The 22,556-nt window shown below is 35.8% G+C and overlaps 1 protein-coding gene across 1 annotated transcript in view; it reads left to right on the plus strand.

Moving 5' to 3' along the window:
• LOC102594167 (kinesin-related protein 4) overlaps positions 1–22,556 on the plus strand; it is a 49,903-nt gene that overhangs the window by 12,166 nt on the left and 15,181 nt on the right. The window contains exons 9-17 of the mRNA XM_006360536.2: positions 3,951–4,029; positions 7,799–7,866; positions 7,993–8,055; positions 8,693–8,797; positions 12,876–12,980; positions 13,128–13,235; positions 13,316–13,459; positions 14,538–14,720; positions 14,929–15,087. Coding sequence (XP_006360598.1) covers positions 3,951–4,029; positions 7,799–7,866; positions 7,993–8,055; positions 8,693–8,797; positions 12,876–12,980; positions 13,128–13,235; positions 13,316–13,459; positions 14,538–14,720; positions 14,929–15,087 — 1,014 coding nt within the window. The remainder of the gene's footprint in view (positions 1–3,950; positions 4,030–7,798; positions 7,867–7,992; positions 8,056–8,692; positions 8,798–12,875; positions 12,981–13,127; positions 13,236–13,315; positions 13,460–14,537; positions 14,721–14,928; positions 15,088–22,556) is intronic.

Here is a 22,556-nt window from a genome sequence, read left to right on the forward strand (position 1 = left end):
CGGAAAGATGAATGGAACTATGCAAATCAAATATGAGGAGTCACTGAAAAGACACATGGTACTATGCAACTCAGATATGAGAAAATAGTTCTGAAAAAAATCCATGGTACTACACAAATTAAATATGAGAAGTAGTCCGTAGAGATGCATAGTGCTACACAAATAAGATATGCAAAAAAAGGTAGTCACCGGAAGGATGACACGGTGCTACACAAATTAAGTATGAAAAAGTAGTCATCGGAATGATGGCACGGTGCTACACAAATTAAATATGAAAAGTAGTCACCGGAATGATGCACGGTGACCCATCTTTTGCTAACATAATCGTTGGCCGGACGGGCTGCATATATGGATAATAGCCGCCCGCCGGCAGCGGAAGCTCTTTGATTTTCTACCAAGATCGTAGAGGCTCTGATACCATGTGAGAAATATAGGAGAAGAATATTATTGAAATTGTTGTTGTGTCTACATTATTACACAAAGGCCCTATTTATAGACACTACTACAATCCTTTACCAAGTAGGATACTATTTTGTATTCCTATTTCTATTTCTATTGCTATTGCTATTCCTACTCTAATAGGATTGTATAAATCTATTCCTATTCTAATAGGATTGTATAAACCTATTCCTATTCTAACATGTGAGAAATATAGGAGAAGAATATTATTGAAATTGTTGTTGTGTCTACATTATTACACAAAGGCCCTATTTATAGACACTACTACAATCCTTTACCAAGTAGGATACTATTTTGTATTCCTATTTCTATTTCTATTGCTATTGCTATTGCTATTCCTACTCTAATAGGATTGTATAAACCTATTCCTATTCTAATAGGATTGTATAAACCTATTCCAATTCTAACACTCCCCCTCAAGCTAGTGCATACAATTCATGTACCTAGCTTGTTACAAATGTAATTAACGCGAGGAACGATGAGAGGCTTGGTGAGATATCTGCAAGTTGATCAACCGACTTCACAAAATTGACAATCAATCTCAATGTGCTCAATGTCAATGTGCTTGGTCTTCTCATGAAATACTGAATTTGATGCATAATGCCGATAAAACACAGAGTGATAAAATTACAGTGTTGGAACTTCCCAAACCAAGCTTGGAAAGACTGTTTCAGACCATAGAGTAACTTACATAATCAACATACAAGGCTACTAAACACCCCCTGAGCAACAAAATTAGGTGGTTGCTCCATATAGACTTCTTCACAATGCAGCGGTCGTTGTAAGTGCTCAAAATCTAGTATAAAGTATATGGATCATGTTGGAATCAATAGACGAGTCGATATTAAACAAGTCACCGAAAAACTGGCCGGAAAATGCTCATATGCCGGAGTATTAGATTTGATGGCTAAAAGTGGTCACAATCTAAGAAATAAAATAGAAAATAGAAATTATATAAGATAGTTCGAATTGATGGAACGACCCCATTGAAAAAAGAGAAATAATATGGGTAGGGTCGGAATGATGGGACAATCCTACTGAAAAAGAAAAATTATATGGGTAGGGTTGGAATGATGGCACAACCCTATGCAAATCAGATTTGAGGAGTCACCGGAAAGACGAATGGAACTATACAAATCAAATCTGAGGAGTCACTGAAAAGACACATGATGCTATGCAACTCAAATATGAGAATAGTTCGGAAAAATCCACGGTACTACACAAATTAAATATGAAAAAGTAGTCATCGAATGATGGCACAGCGCTATACAAAATAAATATGAAAAAGTAGTCAGCGGAATGATGGCACGGTACTACACAAATTAGATATAAGAAAGTAGTCACCAGAATGATGGCACGGTGCTACACAAATTAGATATGAGAAAATAGTCACCAGAAAGATACACGGTGACCCAACTTTTGCTAACATAATCATTGGTCGGACGGGCAGCATATATGGGTGCCACCCGCCGGCAGCGGAAACTCTTTGATTTTCTACCAAGATCGTAGAGGCTCTGATACCATGTGAGAAATATAGGAAAAAAATATTATTGAATTGTTGTTGTGTCTACATTATTACATTGAGACCCTATTTATAGACCCTAGAATACAATCCTTTACCAAGTAGGATACTATTTAGTATTCCTATATCTATTTCTATTCCTATTCCTATTCTAATAGGATTGTATAAACCTATTTCTATTCTAATAGGATTGAATAAACCTATTCCTATTCTAACAGGGGTTAAGTAGTTGCATGAACTACTTGGCTACTAAGATAACTTGGAAATTGAGAAATCTTTGCGGAGCAAAGCTACTTTTGAACTACTATTGAGTAGATAGTAAAAGAGACCTTTTGAACTCTGCTAGAAATTCTCCTTTTTTTTTCTGTTGAAATAAACCACTTCAGTGGTTATTTGATAGATAATGCAAAAAAGTATGAATATGGGAACTTGTTCTATCCCTAAGCTAAGAAGGATTGAAACTGTTCAAACCTTGACAGAAGTGTAGGTGCTAATCCTCTGGAATGTAAACAAAAGGTTTGTTCCTGCATCGGGGAACTCCTTTTATTTGCAATGTGAACCATAACTACTTTAACTACATGACTAACTTTACAAAGGTGTCTTCTAATTCTGGAAAGTATTTTGATAATTGAGGAATTCACTGTACTCCAACTTCGAAACTCGATGGATAATGGGTCTGTGCTTTACCCTTCTCCACTAAGTATTCGTCTGGTAAGATTTGAGCTAGTGACATGCTCCCCCCATACATCCGCCTTGTACTACCTTTTCCATTGTGAACAACTCGGCTAGCAATTTTTTTTTGGGGCTAGCAATTCTTATCAATCTAAAAGAACTCCTCTTAACCTTTCAATCTCTAAAAAGGCTCAGCTAATGAGAGCTTTTACCTGCTATGTTGGAGTGAGTCTGGGAATATAACAGATAAATTATCTCTATTCATGAATACATAATCCCCATCTAAAGTGACCCAAGTTTGGCTTGAATGATTTTGCTGGCACATAATAAAAATTGTGCGAGCCCCCTTGAGATAATAAGCAGGACAACACTAAGTTCACATAAATAATATATCTGCTGCAATGTATACATACAACTACAGATCTGATAAAGAATGTATACCACCACAGATACTTCCTCATTTAGATTAAAAAATATTTCGGCATATCAAGTGGTAGCGTCTTTCTTGACATTTAATGACTTGTACAAATCTAAGTGTTCGTCGGTTGAGAACAGAAGCTCCAGTGAAAGGGGATTGTACTTATATAACCGATATATATGTATAGAGTGACTAGCTGGATTGCTGTAGTTCACAACTCCATAATAATGTTGATTGGATATAAATTAATTTAGTATTGCGGGAATTTTGAAAAACGCAATACATCTATGGTTCTATTGTGAGCTACAATCTAGGTTCCGTTTGCTGCTAATACCTTATTTAATGTCACTGTTATCTGACATCACTATTGTACTCGGTTAGTGCAGACATTAAGCAATATAATGGTTATAGCACCTCTAGGGTCATTCTCTTATTGACTTCTTCTGGGTTCTCCAGCCAGCTTTCTGTATCAAATGCTACTAAGCATCCTCCTGATGGGATGGCCAAGGTGAGACTTAATCTACAATAAGGGCCTTCTCCTACAAGCCAATCTCACACGCTTATACATCCAGACTCCAGAGATTGGCATTTGTTGGGCTTCTAGCTGCTTTAAACAAAGCATTAAATGCTAATTTTTTCAATCTGCAGTGGTCTTTTTTTAATTAAAGTAATTTGCAGTGTTCCTGTTAGTTTGTATTGGTTATGCTCGGTTTTTGTAAAGTATTTGCCTATGCTCATTTTTCTCCATCCTAAGCTATTTTAGTATGTTGAACTCTTTTATTTGATGTTAACCACTTTGAAATTATGTAGCACGCTGCCCTTCAACATCCTGATTTCTAAATAAGTGTTCTCATTTGCTGTTCTTCTTATTGATTTTAGGGGACCTTTGTGGAAGGAATCAAGGAAGAAGTTGTTTTGTCCCCTGCTCATGCTCTATCCCTTATTGCTTCTGGGGAAGGTATGAGCTTATGTTTTATTTTTATTTTTTTTGATGTCAAGGGAAACCTGCAGCCGCTACCCTTTGGGTGCGCACAGGGTAAAACCCCCGCTCCTATGCAATAGCTCGCAAACCACATAGGAGAGGTAACCCTCACTAGGCAAGCCCGGTGCGACGAGCTCGATCCAGAAGGCAAACCCCTTGCTTTTGCTGGCAAGGGGTTTCGAACTTGAGACCTCCAACATGGAAGTCCCAAAAGCCCAAACCACTGAGCTTATGCTTTTATAAGTCAGTATAACTATCTTCAACAAAGAAAATATAAACGGAAATGTTTCTGTTACAGTTAGAATAGGAATAAGAATAGTATATAGATTCCTACTTGGATAAGGATTGTAATGTAGAGTCTATAATGCAATAATGTAGATATGAGTTCAATAATATTTGTCTTACCCTTGTCAGTATACCCATGGGTGGGATGTAAGTTTCCAATTCATCATTTTTTGGATGATGAATTTTTTTTGGTGTGAATACAAAGTTACCCTTGTCTCTCAAAAAAAATATTTCTCTTATATTTCTTACATGGTATCAGAGCATTGGTGAGAAAAATTGGGTGAAAGAAAATTAGGTCAAAATTACCACCATGCATCAAATTCTGGTAACTTTCTAGGGTTGTTTTGTGTCAACCCCGTATTCGTGAGTGTTGTGTGTAAACCAACACCACCACATGGTCCCCTACCTCTTGTGATCATAACCCACAAAATTCCACCAGCACAAAACCTTCCACACGCCATTAGAAGCAGCTTTCTCCAGTGAGATGTTGAGATCTACTACACGCGCTAGGCGCTGAGCTTATTTCGGCCACTTTTTCGGATAGTATCACTGTGCATCATTCCAGTGAATCCAGTGAAATCAGAAGTCACTGTGCAAATTCTGGTGACTATTAGAACTTATCTTTGTTTCCGTTGGTGTTTGCAAAATCCAACACCACCATAAGGTCCAGCAACCCCCGATGACCAAACCCCAACCACCGTCGCCGATCTAGGGTTCCAATGACTGCGTCAGTACCACAGTCGGTGTGTGAGTTGTTGCGGCTAATTTTTCAGCGACTTGTTCAACATCGACTCACTCTTGATTCCGGGACTATCCATATATTTAAACCTGATTTTGAGCACTTTTTGGCAACCACTAACACTATTTCCGCCATATTTGAGTTTTCTAATAGTGTTTAGTGTTTTCTCTCTATTTCAGATTCACTTTTTTTCAAGGGTTTACTCAAATATTTGGGTTGGATGACAGTGATACTCTCTTCAGTGACTAAAATAGCATATGTCCACCATTTTCTATCTATGGTTGTCGTTCATCATTGGCCTCTTCATTAGTTGGACATTAAGAATGCTTTTCTCCACGGTGATCGTGGGGAAGAAGTCAAAATATAGCAACCACATATTATAAAAAAATAATAATATAAAGTTAGCTTCAGGTAAAGAACCACTCAAACCACTCTTCGAGAATCGAAGCCATGATCATATCATTGGATATACAGACGTTGATTGGGCAGGATGACCTTCTAATAGACGTTCTACACCCGAATATTGTGTTTTAGTAGGAGGTTATTTGGTCTCTAGGAAGAGTAAGAAATAGAGTGGTTGCTCGATCTAGTGTTGAAGTCGAATATCGAGCAATGGATGTCGCATCTTGTGAGTTAGTTTGGATTAAATAGTTACCGAGAGAACTAAAATTTGGAGAAATTGACCCAATGGAACTTGTGTGTGATAACCAAGAGACCTTTCATATCGCATCAAAGCCGGTATTTCATGAGAGGACTAAGCACATTGAGATTGATTGTTACTTTGTTAGAGAAAAGATACTCTCGGGAGATATTGTTACAAAATTTGTGATGTCGATTGATCAACTTGCATATATCTTCACCAAGTCCCCCACTAGTCCTCGTGTTAGTTACATTTGTAACAAGTTCGGTACATATACTTCTATGCAACAGTTTGAGGGGGAGTGTTAGAATTAGATTAAGAATAGGAATAAGAATATGAATAGAAATAGTATATATAGAATCCTACTTGGATAAGGATTGTAATGTAGTGTCTATAAATAGGTCTCAGTGTAATAATGCAAATACATAATTCAATACTCCCTTTCTTTAAAAAAGAATGACCTGCTTTCCTTTTTCATCTGCTTAATATTGTGGTCTTAAACATGCCAAGTCAAACTAGACCATTCTTTTCGAAACGGAGGGAGTAATATCTCATCTACTTTTGTATCCGTGCAAAAGCACACAATTAACTGATGTTGATCAACAATTGTCCGCATTTCACACTAAGATACCAAAGCAGTTTTTTTCTCCATCGATGGGAAGTTCCTTCACTACAAGTTAAGAAACAAAATTTTGCTAAACATATCATGCCAAAAGGAGCATATGTATATTAGTAATGTTTCCTAAATTGGATAATGCCAAGAGGAGCATATCAATTCCTTATACTGGATACTCTAAACAAAATCAAGTGGTACAATCATTACAAACATCCCATTAACACATTCGAGCCATATCAGCAATATGTTGGCTATTAGACGGCGACTTGCTCGTCGGATCCTTCTTATACATATGCTTCTTTCTACCTTTTCCCTTTTTTACAGCCACAAGTTAAATACATAATGGACACATTTCTAATAGCTAATAACAAAGTGGGACCCTCAAAACAGTCCACCACAACCGAAAACTTGGTGTACTGCCACACCCTCCATTAACAACCCAAAACAGCCACAATCAACCCCTCCCATGAGGCTTCCAATTTTAGAGACAACAATACGTATAATACAGCTCAATCACAAAAAGAAAAACTTGAACTCACGGCTTTTGATCACCGTCCCATGAGTTCGTGCAACAATTATGTCTACACTCGTTTCTTTCTTTTTATAAACAATAAGGGAGGGTGGGGGAATATTCTTGTCAAGTTTGCTGAATGACTGCTCTCAAATGGCAAGTTCTTTCATTAAATAGAAAGAATTTTGATTTTCATGCCTTAAAATCTGCTATTTACACTCATAACTATTTGTTCTTCCAAATTGTAATATCTTTGAAATATGCTACATTAATCCCTGATATCTCCTATATATGGAAAGCAATTGACTCCATAACCACAAGTGGGGTCTGGGGAGGGTAGGTGTACTCATACTTATGGTGATTTTAAGTTGGAAAAATATTTTTATTAATTGCACCTATTGATTTTTTTTATTAATTGCACCAAGGCGGTGCCAAATTTTACGACCTATATATAAAGGAACACTTACATCAAACATATAAAAATAACAATAAAGGCTGTTGATCCTCCTTGTCGTCTTCTCAATTCCTTTGTGAAGTACATTCTATTAGGAATTGTTCATCTCTTTTATGTACTTCGTTAGAGTTTACAGTTATGTATTACTCCCTCCATCAAGGGCTATACCCAGCTGATACAGAGTCCTGATATATACAAAGTTTGTACTTGATAACTATAGGAGATAAAATAGGATAATGAAGTGATTGAGATAAACTCTTATTCTAGAAACTAAAAAACAACTAAAACAAGAATAAGCTAAAACGTAGGATGAATATTCAGTCGTTATTAGCTATATATCATTTAATTAAGGGTAAACGAGGAATTTCTAAGTTGAATTGTTTCTAATTATGGAAAGTTGACATTATTTTTGGGACTGACTAAAAAGGAAAGGGTGCCACATAAATTAGGATAGAGGGAGTATGCTTTCAGTTTTTTGAAAATTGGTTTTCTGCTTGCAGAGCATCGGCATGTTGGTTCCACAAACTTCAATCTACTCAGTAGCAGAAGTCATACAATATTTACGCTGGTATTTTATATTTTCACTAATGAACTATAAATCCGTGATTCATTATGCTATTTGATATTTACTTGCATATAGAGTTTCATTGAAACAATGTGTATATTGTTATTTTAGCTAACTTTCTTTTAACAGACAATAGAAAGTAGCCCCTGCGGTGAATATAGTGAAGGAGGGGCAGTTACCTTGTCACAGCTGGTAAAAACTCTGCTCTAGACTTGTTAGACTTCAACATAATCACTTTGAACAAATCATACATTCCTTACATCTTGTTTGGATGGTTTTTACCTATTGTATTATGTTGTATTATTACTTCAAATACAATATATGTTTTGATTATTACTTCAATCTTTTTGTATCATATTGTTAAATTCGTTGTTTTGTAACAATCAAAGTGCCATTCTATGTAACAACTGATTTGGTGTATGTGTTGTTACCTTTTTTTCTTGTTCTCATTTTGTCCGTACTTATTATTTAATAATTCTATTGTACCCTGCACCCATCTTTTTTTACAATAATCCTTCTCATGCCCAACTTTTTCTTTGTAATATTGTGAGTTTATTATTCATATTGCTAGTGTGTTATATTATGAAATGATAGAAACGATACGATCTGTCATCATTTTATGTATCAAAACTATATAATACGATACATCATGAAACAATGCGTAACAACCATCCAAACAAGATGTTACTGGCTTAAACTAGTCCTCACTTCCTAACAACTAGGTTCAAGTTTTGTTATTTGTCTCAAAGAGTTCATCTTCGTTTTGATTGAGAACTTCTAACTCTTCATTTCCAACTTTTCTGTTTCTTGATAAAAAATATGCTTGCAGCACCTTATTGATTTGGCAGGTTCTGAGAGCTCAAAGGCTGAAACCACCGGTGTGCGCCGAAAGGAGGGATCTTACATCAACAAAAGCCTACTGACTCTTGGAACTGTAAGGACCCAAACAACTTTATTTTATCATCAGTGAAATAGTTTTTCTGGACTAATATCATCATTTTTGACATTTCAGTAATAAAGTAGCTTAGTTATTTAAGAGAAATTTATATACAAGAAAGTACCCGTTTTTATGATCAGTCATCAAGTATATTGACTTGACATTTTGTTAGAATAGAAATAGGAATATGAATAGTATATAAAATCTTTCTTGGATAAGGATTGTAATATAGTGTCTATAAATAGGGCTTAGTATAATAATGTAGATACACAATTCAATAATATTTTTCTCTTATATTTTGTGACATGGCATCAAAGCCAAGTTGAGAAGCATTCGGGGAAGAGAAAGTAGTCACCGTGCGTCTTTCTAGTGACTCTTCAATTTTGATATATGGTTCCACTTCTGATTAGTGTTGTGCGAAACCAACCCGACAAAGAGGTCCAATGTCTCCCTACGACCAAACCCCAACCAACGCCACCACAAACTGACCTACCACGCTCCGCCCAAGAGGTCGTCACCTCCGGTGAGATTTAGAGCAGAAGCAGAATATCGAGCAATGACTATAGCAACTTATGAGCTAATTTGGCTTAAATAGTTGCTTAGGGCATCTCCAATCCTACACTCTATTTTACTCTTCAAATATAGAGTTCTCTATTTTTTCATACAACCAACTCCAACCCAATTCTCTATTTTACTCTCTAAAAAAGAATCTTTTTCTCTCTCCTTAATATTATATTATTATTTCTATTTCATTCTTATTTTCTTATTTCATAATATAAATCATTTATTTCTTTTTCCTAATAATTACTTTATATAATTTTCATGTAATATAAAATTTAGAGAAGAAAATAAAATTTTAATGACTAATTTAGAAGCTATTAGTGATCCAAATGTTTGTGATTACCTGCAACAACGAATACTTGAAAAAAGAAATCGACAATTACAACCGCAGTCACAACCGCAATCACAACCGCAATCGCAACAATTCTCTGGATCATATCCTAATTTTTTCGAATAGTGCTAAATCTGGAAACGACCTACCAGATTACTAAATTATTATTGTGATAACTTAATTATTATGTTATGTATTGTATTGTTTTATATCTTGTATTTAAATTATTATGTTATGTATTGTATTGTTATCTTGTATTTAAATTATCATATTATGTATTGTATTTTTAAATTAAACTTTTCATCTTATCATTTTAATTTTGTGTATTCTTTATAGTTAAAATTAATAATAAAATCAAATTATATTATTGACGAAAATTAGAAAAAATTAAAATACTATTAATTCGGGATGGAAGTAGTATATATTAAATAATATATTTTTTAAAATATTATATTACATTTAAAAAGAATTATGAATATTAGATATTTAATTAATGACATTATATGTAAAATAATATGCTAATTAGAAAGTAATAGAAATAATAATAAAATATTGGAAAAGTGAAATAGAGAGTGTGAATAGCAGTTCTCCAAATTTGGAGAACGACTGTTCACCTCTCTAAATATGAAGAATAGAGAGTGATATGGAGGTAGGTTGGAGTGCCCACTCTCTATTTTATTCTCCAATTATAGAGAATGGAGAGTAAAATTGAGGTGGGTTGGAGATGGTCTTAGAGAACTAAAATTTGGAGAAATCAGTCAGAACTCAGATGGAACATGTGTGTGATAACCAAGTACCCCTTCATATCACATCAAATCCGGTATTTCATGAGAGGACTTAACCCATTGAGCTTGACTATCAATGATAGTGAAAAGTTACTCTAAAGAGATATTGTTACACAATTTGTGAAGTCGAGTGATCAACTTGCAGATATCTTCACCAAGTCCCTCACCGGTCCTCATATAAGTTACATCTGTTACAAGCTCGGTACATATGACTTGTATTTTGTTTAAAGGGGAGTGTTAGAATAGGAATAGGAACATAAATAGTATGAAGAATCCTACTTGGATAAGGATTGTAATGTAGTACCAATAAATAGAGCTCAGTGTAACAATGTAGATATACAATTCAATAATATTTTTGTCTTATATTACTCACAATTGTAATGTGCACAAAGGACAAGATTTTAAAAACCCTGAATTTTTGATGATTTATTTTTGAAGTACCAAACTATAGCATATCATTTTAAGTTTTTGATGAACAAGGTCAAGTTAAAAGAGGTATGTCGCGTGTATTGGTAAATGATGATGTTAGAAATGGAATAGGTATATACAATCCTACATATAATAGGAATATAAATAGGAATAGTAATAGGAATATGAATAGTATATAGTTTCCTACTTGATAAAAGATTGTATTGTAGTGTGTATAAATAGGGTCTCTCTGTAATAATGTAGACACAACAATTTAATAATATCTTCTCCTATATTTCTCACTTGGTATTAGAGCTTCTACGGTCTTGGTAGAGAATCAAAGAGCTTCCGCTGCCGGCGGACGGCTATTACCCATATATGGCACCCGTCTGGCCAATGATTATGTTAGCAAAAGTTAGGTCACCGTGTATCTTTCATGTGACTATATTTTCATATCTAATTTGTGTAGCACCGTGCCATAATTCTGGTGACTACTTTTTTTCATATTTAAATTGCATAGCACCGTGCCATCTTTCCGGTGACTACTTTTTCATATTTAATTTGTGTAGCACTGTGCCATCTTTTTGGTGACTACTTTTTCATATCTGATTTGTGTAGCACTGTGCCATCATTCCGGTGACTACTTTCTCATATCTTATTTGTGTAGTATCGTGCCATCCTTTCGGTGACTACTTTCTCATATCTGATTTGCGTAGCATCGTTTTTTCTAGTGACTTCTTTCTTATTTGTGTAGAGCTGTGCCATCATTTCAACCCTACTCATATAATTTTTCTTTTTCAGTAGGGTTGTGTCGTTAGTCCGATTCTACCTATATAATTCTCTTCTCAGTAGGGTCGTGATTCGTGCCCTCATTTTGACCCTACTCATATAATTTTTTCTCAGATTCTGACCACTTTCAGCCATCAAATCTAATACTTCGACGCATGAGCATGTTCCGACTAGTCTTTCAGTGACTTTCTTGTTTAATATCGATTCATCTAGTGATTCCAAGACGATCCATATATTTTATACCATAGATTTTGAGCACTTTCCGGCGACTACTGTACTGTGAGTAAGTCTATATGGAGCAATCACCTGGTTTTGTTGCTCGGGGGACAGTCTAGTAGGTTTTGTATGTCGATTGCACAATTCACTCTATGGTATGAAATAGTCTGCATGACTCATAGCGGGGTTAATCACTTTGTGTTTTATCAACATTCTGCATCAAATTCAGTATTTCATGAGAAGACTAAGAACATTAGGATTGACTATCAATTTTGTGAAGTTGAGTGATTACATCTGTAACAAGCTAGGTACATATGACTTGTATGGTCCAGTTTGAGGGGGAGTGCTATAATTGGAATAGGTATATACAATCTTACTTAGAATATCTTGCCCTTCCTTCTCTTGTGCCGGGCGTGTGATCGATTGGAAAGCTCCTTCCCCTTTTCGCCTGGAAGAGGGGTCAGTCTCAAAGAAAATGAAAGCGGTTGATTTGATGCTCTCCGGAAAGAGCCAAAATAGCCACGGATGCAGAGTTAGCACTACCTGCTTCCTTCTTTTCCTGTGTCGACGTTGTCATTTGGTCACTAATGGTCTAATTAGTCATATAGGAATAAGATTAGGAACAAAATATAATTTCCTACTTGATAAAGGATTGTATTGAAGTGTCTATAAATATGGTCTTTATGTAATAATGTAGATGCAACAATTTAATAATATTCTTCTCCTATATTTCTCACAGATGACTTATGCAAGGGGTTTAGAAAATGTTGTGTGAGCATTGTATGATACATGAGTGCTTTGCAGATGCTTTTATTCTTAATTCTGACTAATGGAAAGTTTATTTAAAAGGTTTCATTTCGTCACAAAATACCCAGACAAGATGAGGCTTGTGATTTATAGAACAAAAAGAAGGAAGAAAGGAAAGAAGGTTCCTAACTTGGGTTTTCATTTATTTTGGGCTAATATTGACTTGTTTTCCTTGCAGGTTATTTCTAAGTTAACTGATGGGAAAGCTACTCATATACCATATAGAGATTCAAAATTGACCAGGCTTCTTCAATCCTCATTAAGTGGTCAAGGACGTGTATCTGTAAGTTGTTTTTTCTTTATGTGTTGATATTACCAGCATAGTGGTTTCTGATGAAACCATGGCTATCATACAAATGATCCTTATCAAACAGATGTTTAAATTATAGGGAATACCTTACCAATATGTTTTTTTCTTCATCTCTAATAGCTAATATGCACTGTGACTCCTTCGTCAAGCAATTCTGAAGAGACACATAACACATTAAAGTTTGCTCACCGTGCTAAACACATCGAGATTCAAGCAGCACAAAACAAGGTCAGACAAGTCAAGATACATGTCGTCTCTTTTATTGTGGATTGTCAGTAATGCTTGAAATAGAAACTGTCAATTTGCAGATAATTGATGAAAAATCACTAATCAAGAAATATCAAAATGAAATTCGTCGTCTAAAAGAAGAGTTAGAACAACTGAAGAGAGGTATCGTTACAGTTCCACAAATGAAAGATAGTGGAGACGATCTTGTGCTCCTGAAACAAAAGGTAACCTTGGATGACACGCTGCTTTCTCCTTCGGCCTCTATATTTTTTCCCTTTCATCAGTCAGCAACATTGACTGGGAAAGGTCATACTTCTGTTTCATTCAACTTTATAAAAGATTACAGCTAGTCAGATACTTTTCAGTGGGATTGAGTTGATGCCGTTTCCTCAGAATCAATTTGCCTATCCATTTGAGCCTGGTTTTCTTGAAGAGGGTCTTCGATGAAGGGATAACAGGAAGGGGGTGGGAAGGGGTATTTTCTGCTAAGCTAATGTGAATGAATAGGTCAAGCATCCTTACTGAAAAATAAAAATAAAAATAGAAATGAACAGGGCAAACATAATTAGTTAACTAATAAAAATGAATAGTGCAAACATAATTAGTTAGGGTATCCATTTATGTGTAGTCATAGTGGTAGCTTTGTCAGTATTTGTCATCTTTCTCTTTGTTCAAGATTTATTTGAATTATTTTGATAGATTTTAGGGATCTCAAAAAGTTCGGGATTGAGGTATAGTTTATTTTGCTATTTGGTTTATACCTTTCTGGTTTTCCTTAACTGATAATGGGCTTGTAATGTTTTATTACTGGTTATACGGTGCTGTGTTCTGAAGCCCTCTTTGAACTATTCAATAATCCTTTCAATAGAAATTTAGCTGCCAAACAGTTACTAGACTTAAATCTTATGCACTGGCATATTTGCTGTTTTTTATGTTTGTTCCTGCCCTATATTTTTTTTTTTTTTTTTTTTTTTTTTTTTTTTTGTAGATTCTATGTGAGTTTGTTGTTTGATTGAAGCCTTCATATGGTACATAATAAAAAGGTTTAGCAGCTTTCCTGTAATCTGACTGAATCTCGAAATCATTGTTGTCTATCTCAGACATCTGGCTCTCACCGAATAATCTCTGCGGAATATGTTGGGTTTTTCTACAGTTAGTACATCATTGTCATTAATAGTGTTTGGTTTAAAGTAAATTGGAAGTTTTTGTTTAAATATTGTGTTTGGAGTGTACAATGGTTTGTGACTGTTGTGTAATGCATTATCTAACTAAAGTCCATCTATTTTGACATGATTTGTAAAGCTAGTAGATGGTCAAGTCAGACTACAGTCGAGGTTGGAACAAGAAGAGGAAGCTAAAGAGGCTTTGCTTAGTAGAATACAGCGTCTAACAAAGCTAATTCTAGTATCCACTAAAACTTCACACTCCTCAAGAGTTCCTCATCGGGCTGGTCCTAGAAGAAGACATTCCTTTGGGGAAGAAGAGGTGCTGTTACTTGTAATGAATCCTTTGTTTTGATACTTGCCTTTTGCAGGATGTGCATTTAGTTATAGTACTTAGTAGACTTTCCAAAGGTAACCGGTTATACTATGATGTAACACTTGACACAGGAAGGAACCTGCCTTTACATACTTTAGTACTGTTTTTACAAGGTCTTAACTACCCTTTTTCCTTTCCTTTGTTGAATGTATAGCTTGCATATCTTCCACATCGAAGACGAGATCTCATTTTGGAAGATGAAAATGTTGATTTGTATGTTTCGGTTGATGGCAATGTGGACACTTCTGATGATACATTCAAAGAGGAAAAGAAGACTCGGAAAAATGGATTGCTAAACTGGTTTAAACCACGGGTATTTGGAATCTACTCTATTGTTATTACAACTGCTTCACTTCTTACATGTCTGTTTCATCTTTCTGCAATTATGTTAGTGGCATGGACATAGGAACTGCGTTTATTTATAAAGTAACAAGCACATTACACTTAACAATGACAATCTAAAACTCGTCTATATGACTATATGTGACATGATTTTTCCCTCTTATGTTCATAAGAGTTTGTTATCTCAGTGGTTATTCAAAATCTCATTTTATACTCAGATAATAGTATACACAGAATGTAATGTGGATAGATTCTGAACCATGCCGTTTAAATATTAAATGAGGAAAATATTCGTTGTATGAAATCAATGAAGGGACAGCTTATTATGTTCCTAGTTGTACTTTCTTTTCCCTTTTTTGCTATAATTGTTCACGACTTTTACTTAAGAAGTTGTAACGTATGCATGTGGAGAAGTGGAAGAAAGAGAAAATGACAAAAATGATCCCTTTTGTTTGAGGGTAGTTCAAAATTGTCCCTTATGTATTCACTTGACAGCTTTGGTCCTTTAAGTTTACCACAAGTTAACATATGGTCCCTTAAGTATGTACTTAACAGTTTTTGTCCTTTATGTTTGCCAAAAGTTGATGCTTTTAGTCTTCCACAAAATATTTATCAAACCCTATCGGTTTAATTTGATGGGAACTATGAAAAAAAGAAGAAACTGGTGAGAACTCACATTTAGAGGTACACATACTAAAAAAAAAATCTAAATATTGAGGGACAACGATGGACGTTGGTAAAACCAAGGAAAAACCAACAGACTTGATAATGTCGGAAAATAGTGCCTCGAAACACAAAAACCAAGGGAGTCCATCAGCTAGGTAAAATACACTAATCTGTATTTTATTGAAAAAATTGGTAGAAAAATAAATACTTTCATTGTATTTAGGGATAATTTCAGACACCTCCCCTCACATTTCACTTTATCACATTGAGCTCCCTCATGATTTACTATATTACGCATACCTCCCTTTGAAAAATTTGTAACAATTTTTTAGACTTATTTTTCCCTAATGTATATAAAATACTTTTGAAAAATTTGCCCCTTGTATAATATTAATTCTTTTAATTATAATATCATATTTAACAAAAACAATTTCTAAAAAATGCATCTCTTTTGCTGAAAATTACTTTTCTCTACAAACACGAGTCACACGTTTTCTTCCTCACCTGTGAGGCCAATTGTTCCATGGTGCCTCTTGGAATTGCATTTTTCTCTACAAATTCACATTTTAATATTGTTGCTCCAAAATCAATCATAACACTGCAATATATACAAGAGAGAAAATAAGGACGAACAAGTACTCGTGCATAGAAAATCATAAAGGAAGAGGAAGAAAGAACTTCAACCCCTGCTTACAAGAAGGGTTTTTTGAGCACAAGAATTGTGTTTTTTAAGAAATATGAAATAATAAATTGAAGGAATTTAATATTATTAAAGGGGTAAATTTGTCAAAAGTATTTTATATATATTAATGAAAAATAGGTAAAAGGAATTGTTACAAAATTATCAAAATAAGGAAGGTATGTGTAATATCGTAAACCACGAGGGAGGCCAATGTGATAGAGCTAAACTAGAGGGGAGGTCTTTGAAATTATCCCTTGTTTTTATTATACTCTTTGTTAGAATAGGAATAGGTGTATACAATCCTACTTAGAATAGGAATAGGAATGGGAATAATATGTAGTATCCTACGTGGTAAAAGATTTCATTATAGTGTCTATCAATAGGGTCTCTGTGTAATAATGTATATACAGAATTTAATAATATTTTTCTCATATATTTCTCACATGGTATCAGAGCAATTGTGAGAAAATTATAGCTGTGCATTATTCCAGCGTAATCACCTGTCACTGTGCAGTTTCTAGTGACCTGAATTGTGATTCGAGTGAATAAAATTTTCTGTCAGTGTTATTTAAAAAAACCAACAACATCACTAGGTTTGGAATTCTCCGACGAGAAAACCCCAGTCCGACTCGCCGGAAACAGAAGCAAATCTCCGGTGAGTGCATCAGATCAACGCGCTGGCGCGTGCGATGTGTTCCGACCATTTTTTCCAGCAACTTTTTTTCCTAGTGGGGTCGCCTCTTCATTCCAAGGCTGACAATATAATTTTTTCCCGATTCCGACCAATTTTTTGGCGATTAGATCTACTTTTCCAGTAGTCAGATCTTCTTTTCAGCGATTGAACTTTTTTTTCCAGAGTCCAGCCCTATTCTTTTTCCAATTTTTTTTGTGAGAAAATTCTAACTTCACAATATGTCTTTCGGGATTTATATATTTGGCTCTAAAAATATAGGAAGTTCAAACCCTATGATCACTTCAGAACCTTTAATATGCTTGTGTGGTAGATGAAAAGGCAAAGGCTAGTAAGGAAGATGCAAAGGCCAAAACACAATGGGAGAAGGTTGATGCTCAATTATGTAGTCTTCTGTGACCATCTATTGATTCCAAGTTGATGCCCGTGTTTCGCCCATTCCAGACATGTTTTCCAGTTTGGGAAAAGGCTCGTGCTTTATACACTAATGAAATATCTCGATTCTATGATGTGATATCTTGAGTGACCAACTTAAAGAAACAAGAATCCGATATGTCTACTTACTTGGGACAAGTACATCTGAATTTGAAACATTGATGCCAATCACTACGAACGTGTAGTCATGGAGGAATTTGAAACGTTGATGCCATTCACTACGAACGTGGAAAAACAACAAGAGCACATACATGCGTTGTTTCTAGTTCTTACACTTGTTGGACTTCCTACTTACCATGATTTAGTACGTGATTAGATTTTAGCTAGTCCTACAATTCTTACAATTGATGAATTATTCTCTCGTCTACTTCGTCTTGCCGCGCCTCTCAGTCACAAAGTAGTTTCATCACCCACCATTGACTCCTTTGTTTTCGCATCTCAAATCATAGACAAGCGAACATATCAGTCTATGGAGAATCAATGAGGAGGTCATTTTGGAAAATCTCGATCCAAGTGTAGTTATTGTCACAAGTTTGGACACATTCGTGGCATGTCATTTTTGCATGGTCCACCACCCAATTATGATCCTTTTGCTCTAAAGGAATATAATGAGTTCCTTCGGAATCGCGCAAGTAAGCAAACATCTTTACAAGTAGCATCAACCTGATCGACCATCCAACATCTTTACACTTGTTGGACTTCCTACTTACCATGATTTAATACGTGATCAGATTTTAGCTAGTCCTACAATTCTTACAATTGATGAATTATTCTCTCGTCTACTTCGTCTTGCCGCGCCTCTCAGTCACAAAGTAGTTTCATCACCCACCATTGACTCCTTGTTTTCGCATCTCAAATCATAAACAAGCGAACATATCAGTCTATGGAGAATCAATGAGGAGGTCATTTTGGAAAAATCTCGATCCAAGTGTAGTTATTGTCACAAGTTTGGACACATTCGTGGCATGTCATTTTTGCATGGTCCACCACCCAATTATGATCCTTTTGCTCTAAAGGAATATAATGAGTTCCTTCGGAATCGGCAAGTAAGCAAACATCTTTACAAGTAGCATCAACCTGATCGACCACCAAATAATGCTCAGGCAGAATATGATGAGTTTCTTCGATATCGAGCAAGTAAGCAAAAGTCTCCACAAGTAGCCTCGGTTACTCAGCCTAATGTTCCTGTTGCGGGTAGTTCTTTTGCTTGTGTTTCACAATCTAGTACTCTTGGATCATGGGTCATGGACTCATGCACTTTTGATCATATTTTTGGTAACATATCACTTCTGTCTGATATTGTTTATTCACAATCTCTTCCTGCTATTACTTTAGCCAATGGGATCCAAACAAAACTAGAAGGGGTTGGAAAAGCCAAACCTCTCTCTTTCTTCACTGTAGATTTTGTTCTTTATGTTCCTGATTCTCTTTTTAGTTTGGCATCTGTTAGTCATTCAACGCGTGCCCTACATTGTGGCATAACATTTTTGATGATTTTTTAATCATGCAGGCCTGTAGTACGGGAAAGATAATTGGCATATGACATGAATCACAAGGCCTTTACTATCTTACCTCATCAAATTCCTTCACAACATGCTCCGTTACTGATCCTCCATACCTAATTCACAAACATGTGGGGCATTCGTGTCTATCCAAGCTGCAAAAGACGGTGCCTAGTTTGTCTAGTTTATCCACATTAGATTGTGAGTCGTGTCAACTTGGGAAACACACACACCCGTGCTACATTTTCACGTTGTACTGAGGGTCGTTCATAGTCTATTTTTTCGTTAGTTAATTCTGATATTTGGGGTGCTAGTAGATTCAGTTCACCATTGGGATTTCATTCTTTCGTTAGTTTCATTGATGATTATTCAAGATGCACTTGGGTTTTCTTAATGAAAGATCGTTTTGAGTTATTTTCTATATTCAAGATTTTCTTTGCTGAAATACTGTCACGCCCCGAGGCTACCCCCTTGACATAACACAGGACCTAGGATCACGAGTGACCCCAAGCTAACCCTGAGTCTGGCATATCATGAACATACTGGATATATCTAAGTAAACATGAACTAAGCGGAAACTAAATCAATAAATCTCTGAAGAGGAACAAGTCCAACTAGTCTGAATAATCATAGTAAAACATAACAAGAGTTTAGTGGTAATTGAAAGGACCACTTAACAACTCAAGCTGAATCTACTAATATGTTTGAAAAACCTCTAACTGAGTTGAGTTGCTGGGACATGCCCCCAACTAACTCTAACAAAACTGAAAGCAAAGATTGAAATGGAAAGCATGTCTATTGTCCTCGAAGTATGAGACTCACCACTGAAGCTTCTGAAGTCGAACCGTGAATCTATTTAAGCGTGATCTAGATGCTGAGTTCTTGAACCTACATCATGAAAGGATGTAGCGCAGAGTATGCGTTAGTACTTGGAATGTACTGAGCATGCAAAATATAGATATACTAAGCTGAACAAATATATATGAGCTAAACAAAGCATAACTGAGCAATGACATAATCTGAGCAAGTATTTTATAAATACTGAAACATAACTGAAAAGCTAAGCTGAATGCAATGACCAAGTACTAATCATGAAGATAACATGCTGAACTGTATACTGATATAAATGCTGAAAACCTGGTCAATGCACTAAGAGTTTGACTGTGGAAGATACTATTAACCGACATAAACCACGTGAGCTAAACGTGGAGTCCGATGTATACGCCCCATCGAAAGGACCCAATATACCTTGCCAGGGGTATAAAGGCATGACTGTGGCGTGATCACTAATACTGATGCCCAACAGAGGGGACTTATAATCCTACGCGGACACGTAGTTCTGGGACTAAGAGGGTAAGCTGAACCCTAGTCCAACTTGGTGCTAAGTCTATTCCCAACTGAATACATATGAAGCTAAAATGCACTGAATACTGAATAGCTCAAAATACTGATAGGCTAACTGGGAATACAACATTTGTATACTGAGAATGTGACATTCGAAATATGGAGCATGATTTTCTGTTTAACTGACCTAGCAAGTATAATTCATGAACTAAGAGAATTTAAACAAACTACGGTTCTGAGTTTTATACAGGGAATTAAGTAACGTTTCTAAGAAAACATGTTATTTAAACTGGACACTATAGCAGCTGAAATCACCACAATTCCCAAGATTTTACAAACCCTAGGTTTAAACAAGTTATGTGGAATCAAGGAATTGACTGAATTCTAGGGACCTAGTGGATGAAAGGAACCCACTAGTGAAATCTCACATACCTAGTGACGAAATCTACGGAGAAATCTTTTGGATTTCGAGGCTGAACTTTGAAGAACACTGCTACTTGTTCTTGAAAGAAACTAGCACCTCTTTCTCTTTTTTTCGTTCTGATTTGAATGATTTTTGGAGAATGAGGGTTCTGGGTATGTCTGACTAGGTTATTAGGCTTAGACTGCGTAAAACGACGTAGTTTAGGCATCAAACGACGTAGTTTAAGTGCCCCAACACATAGGGAAAGGACAAAAACGACCCTAACTTAAAGCTGACGAAGTGCCACTCACAAGTGGATTGACAGGCCGTCGTTTGAACCACTCCCCGTCAACTGGGTCGTGGTTCGTGGCTTGCCTGACAGGGCTTCACTAAAACGAGCATAATTTTTTACTCCGAGCTTGGATTTTAGCAAACTTGGTGGCGTTGGAAAGAGGATTCAATTATCTTTAATTTGATAGGTCATGGGCCACCTAATTCATTTTGTGCTAAAAGATATGACTGTTTAAAGTTGACCCAACAACCATTTTCCTCTAAATAGCTGCTGACCCTCACCTACGGTTCGTAGGTCCAACCACGGACCGTACTGGTCGTCCGTGGGTGGGATCATAGACCACTGAGTCTTGGACCCCAATGACGGGACCCCACCTACGGTCCGTGGGCCCATCAACGGACCGTGTACCACGACCGTAGGTCCTGAAATTACCCTAAGTCTGGGACTCAACGACGGGACCCCACCTACGGTCCGTGGTCTGACACACGGTCCGTCGGTGGCTTCTGTTGGTTCTGACACCAGATCCTGGAAAGCTGCATATTTCCATCTTCTCGAATCAGAGGTGTTACAAATACAAAATCAATTTGGAGTTTCTATCTGTACTTATCGTAGTGATAATGCCTTAGAATACTTATCCTCACAGTTTCTATTTGTACTTTTCCTCACAGTTTCTATTTGTACTTTTCGTAGTGATAATGCCTTAGAATACTTATCCTCTCAGTTTCAGAAGTTTATGACTCACTAAGGAATTATTCACTAAACATCTTGTCCGTACACCCTTCAGCAGAAAGGAAGAATAGGCATCTCATTTGAGACCGCTCGCACTCTTCTCATTGAATCTCATGTTCCGCTGCGTTTTTGGGGGCGTGCAGCCCTTGTATCTAGTTATTTAATTAATAGAATACCCTTATATTCTATTCAGAATTAGGTTCCACATTCCATACTATTTCCTCACTCACATCTCTACTCTATCCCCCCATGTGTCTTTGGGAGCACATGCTTTGTTCATAACTTAACCCTGGGTAAAGATAAATTAACCTCTTGTGCTCTCAGATGTGTCTTTCTTGGTTACTCTTGAGTTTAATAAGTGTATCGTTGCTATTCACCTGATCTTCATCGATACCTTATGTTTGCTGATATCACATTATTTGAATCTCAACCTTAGGGCATCTCCAACCCTACTCCAATCCAAATCTCTATTTTACTCTCTAAAATGAATCTTCTTCTCTCTCCTCAATATTATATTATTATTTTTATTTCATTTATATTTTCTTATTTCATAATATAAATATTTTCTTCTCTTTTTTTCCAAATAATCACCCTATATAATCTTCATGTAATATAAAATTTTATTCTTTTCAAATTATTTATAAATATATAAAATTATATTTTATTCTAAATTTCTAAATAACATAAATTGCAAGC

Source organism: Solanum tuberosum, unplaced genomic scaffold (genome assembly GCF_000226075.1).
Source record: "Solanum tuberosum cultivar DM 1-3 516 R44 unplaced genomic scaffold, SolTub_3.0 scf00327, whole genome shotgun sequence".
NCBI classification, from domain to species: domain Eukaryota; kingdom Viridiplantae; phylum Streptophyta; class Magnoliopsida; order Solanales; family Solanaceae; genus Solanum; species Solanum tuberosum.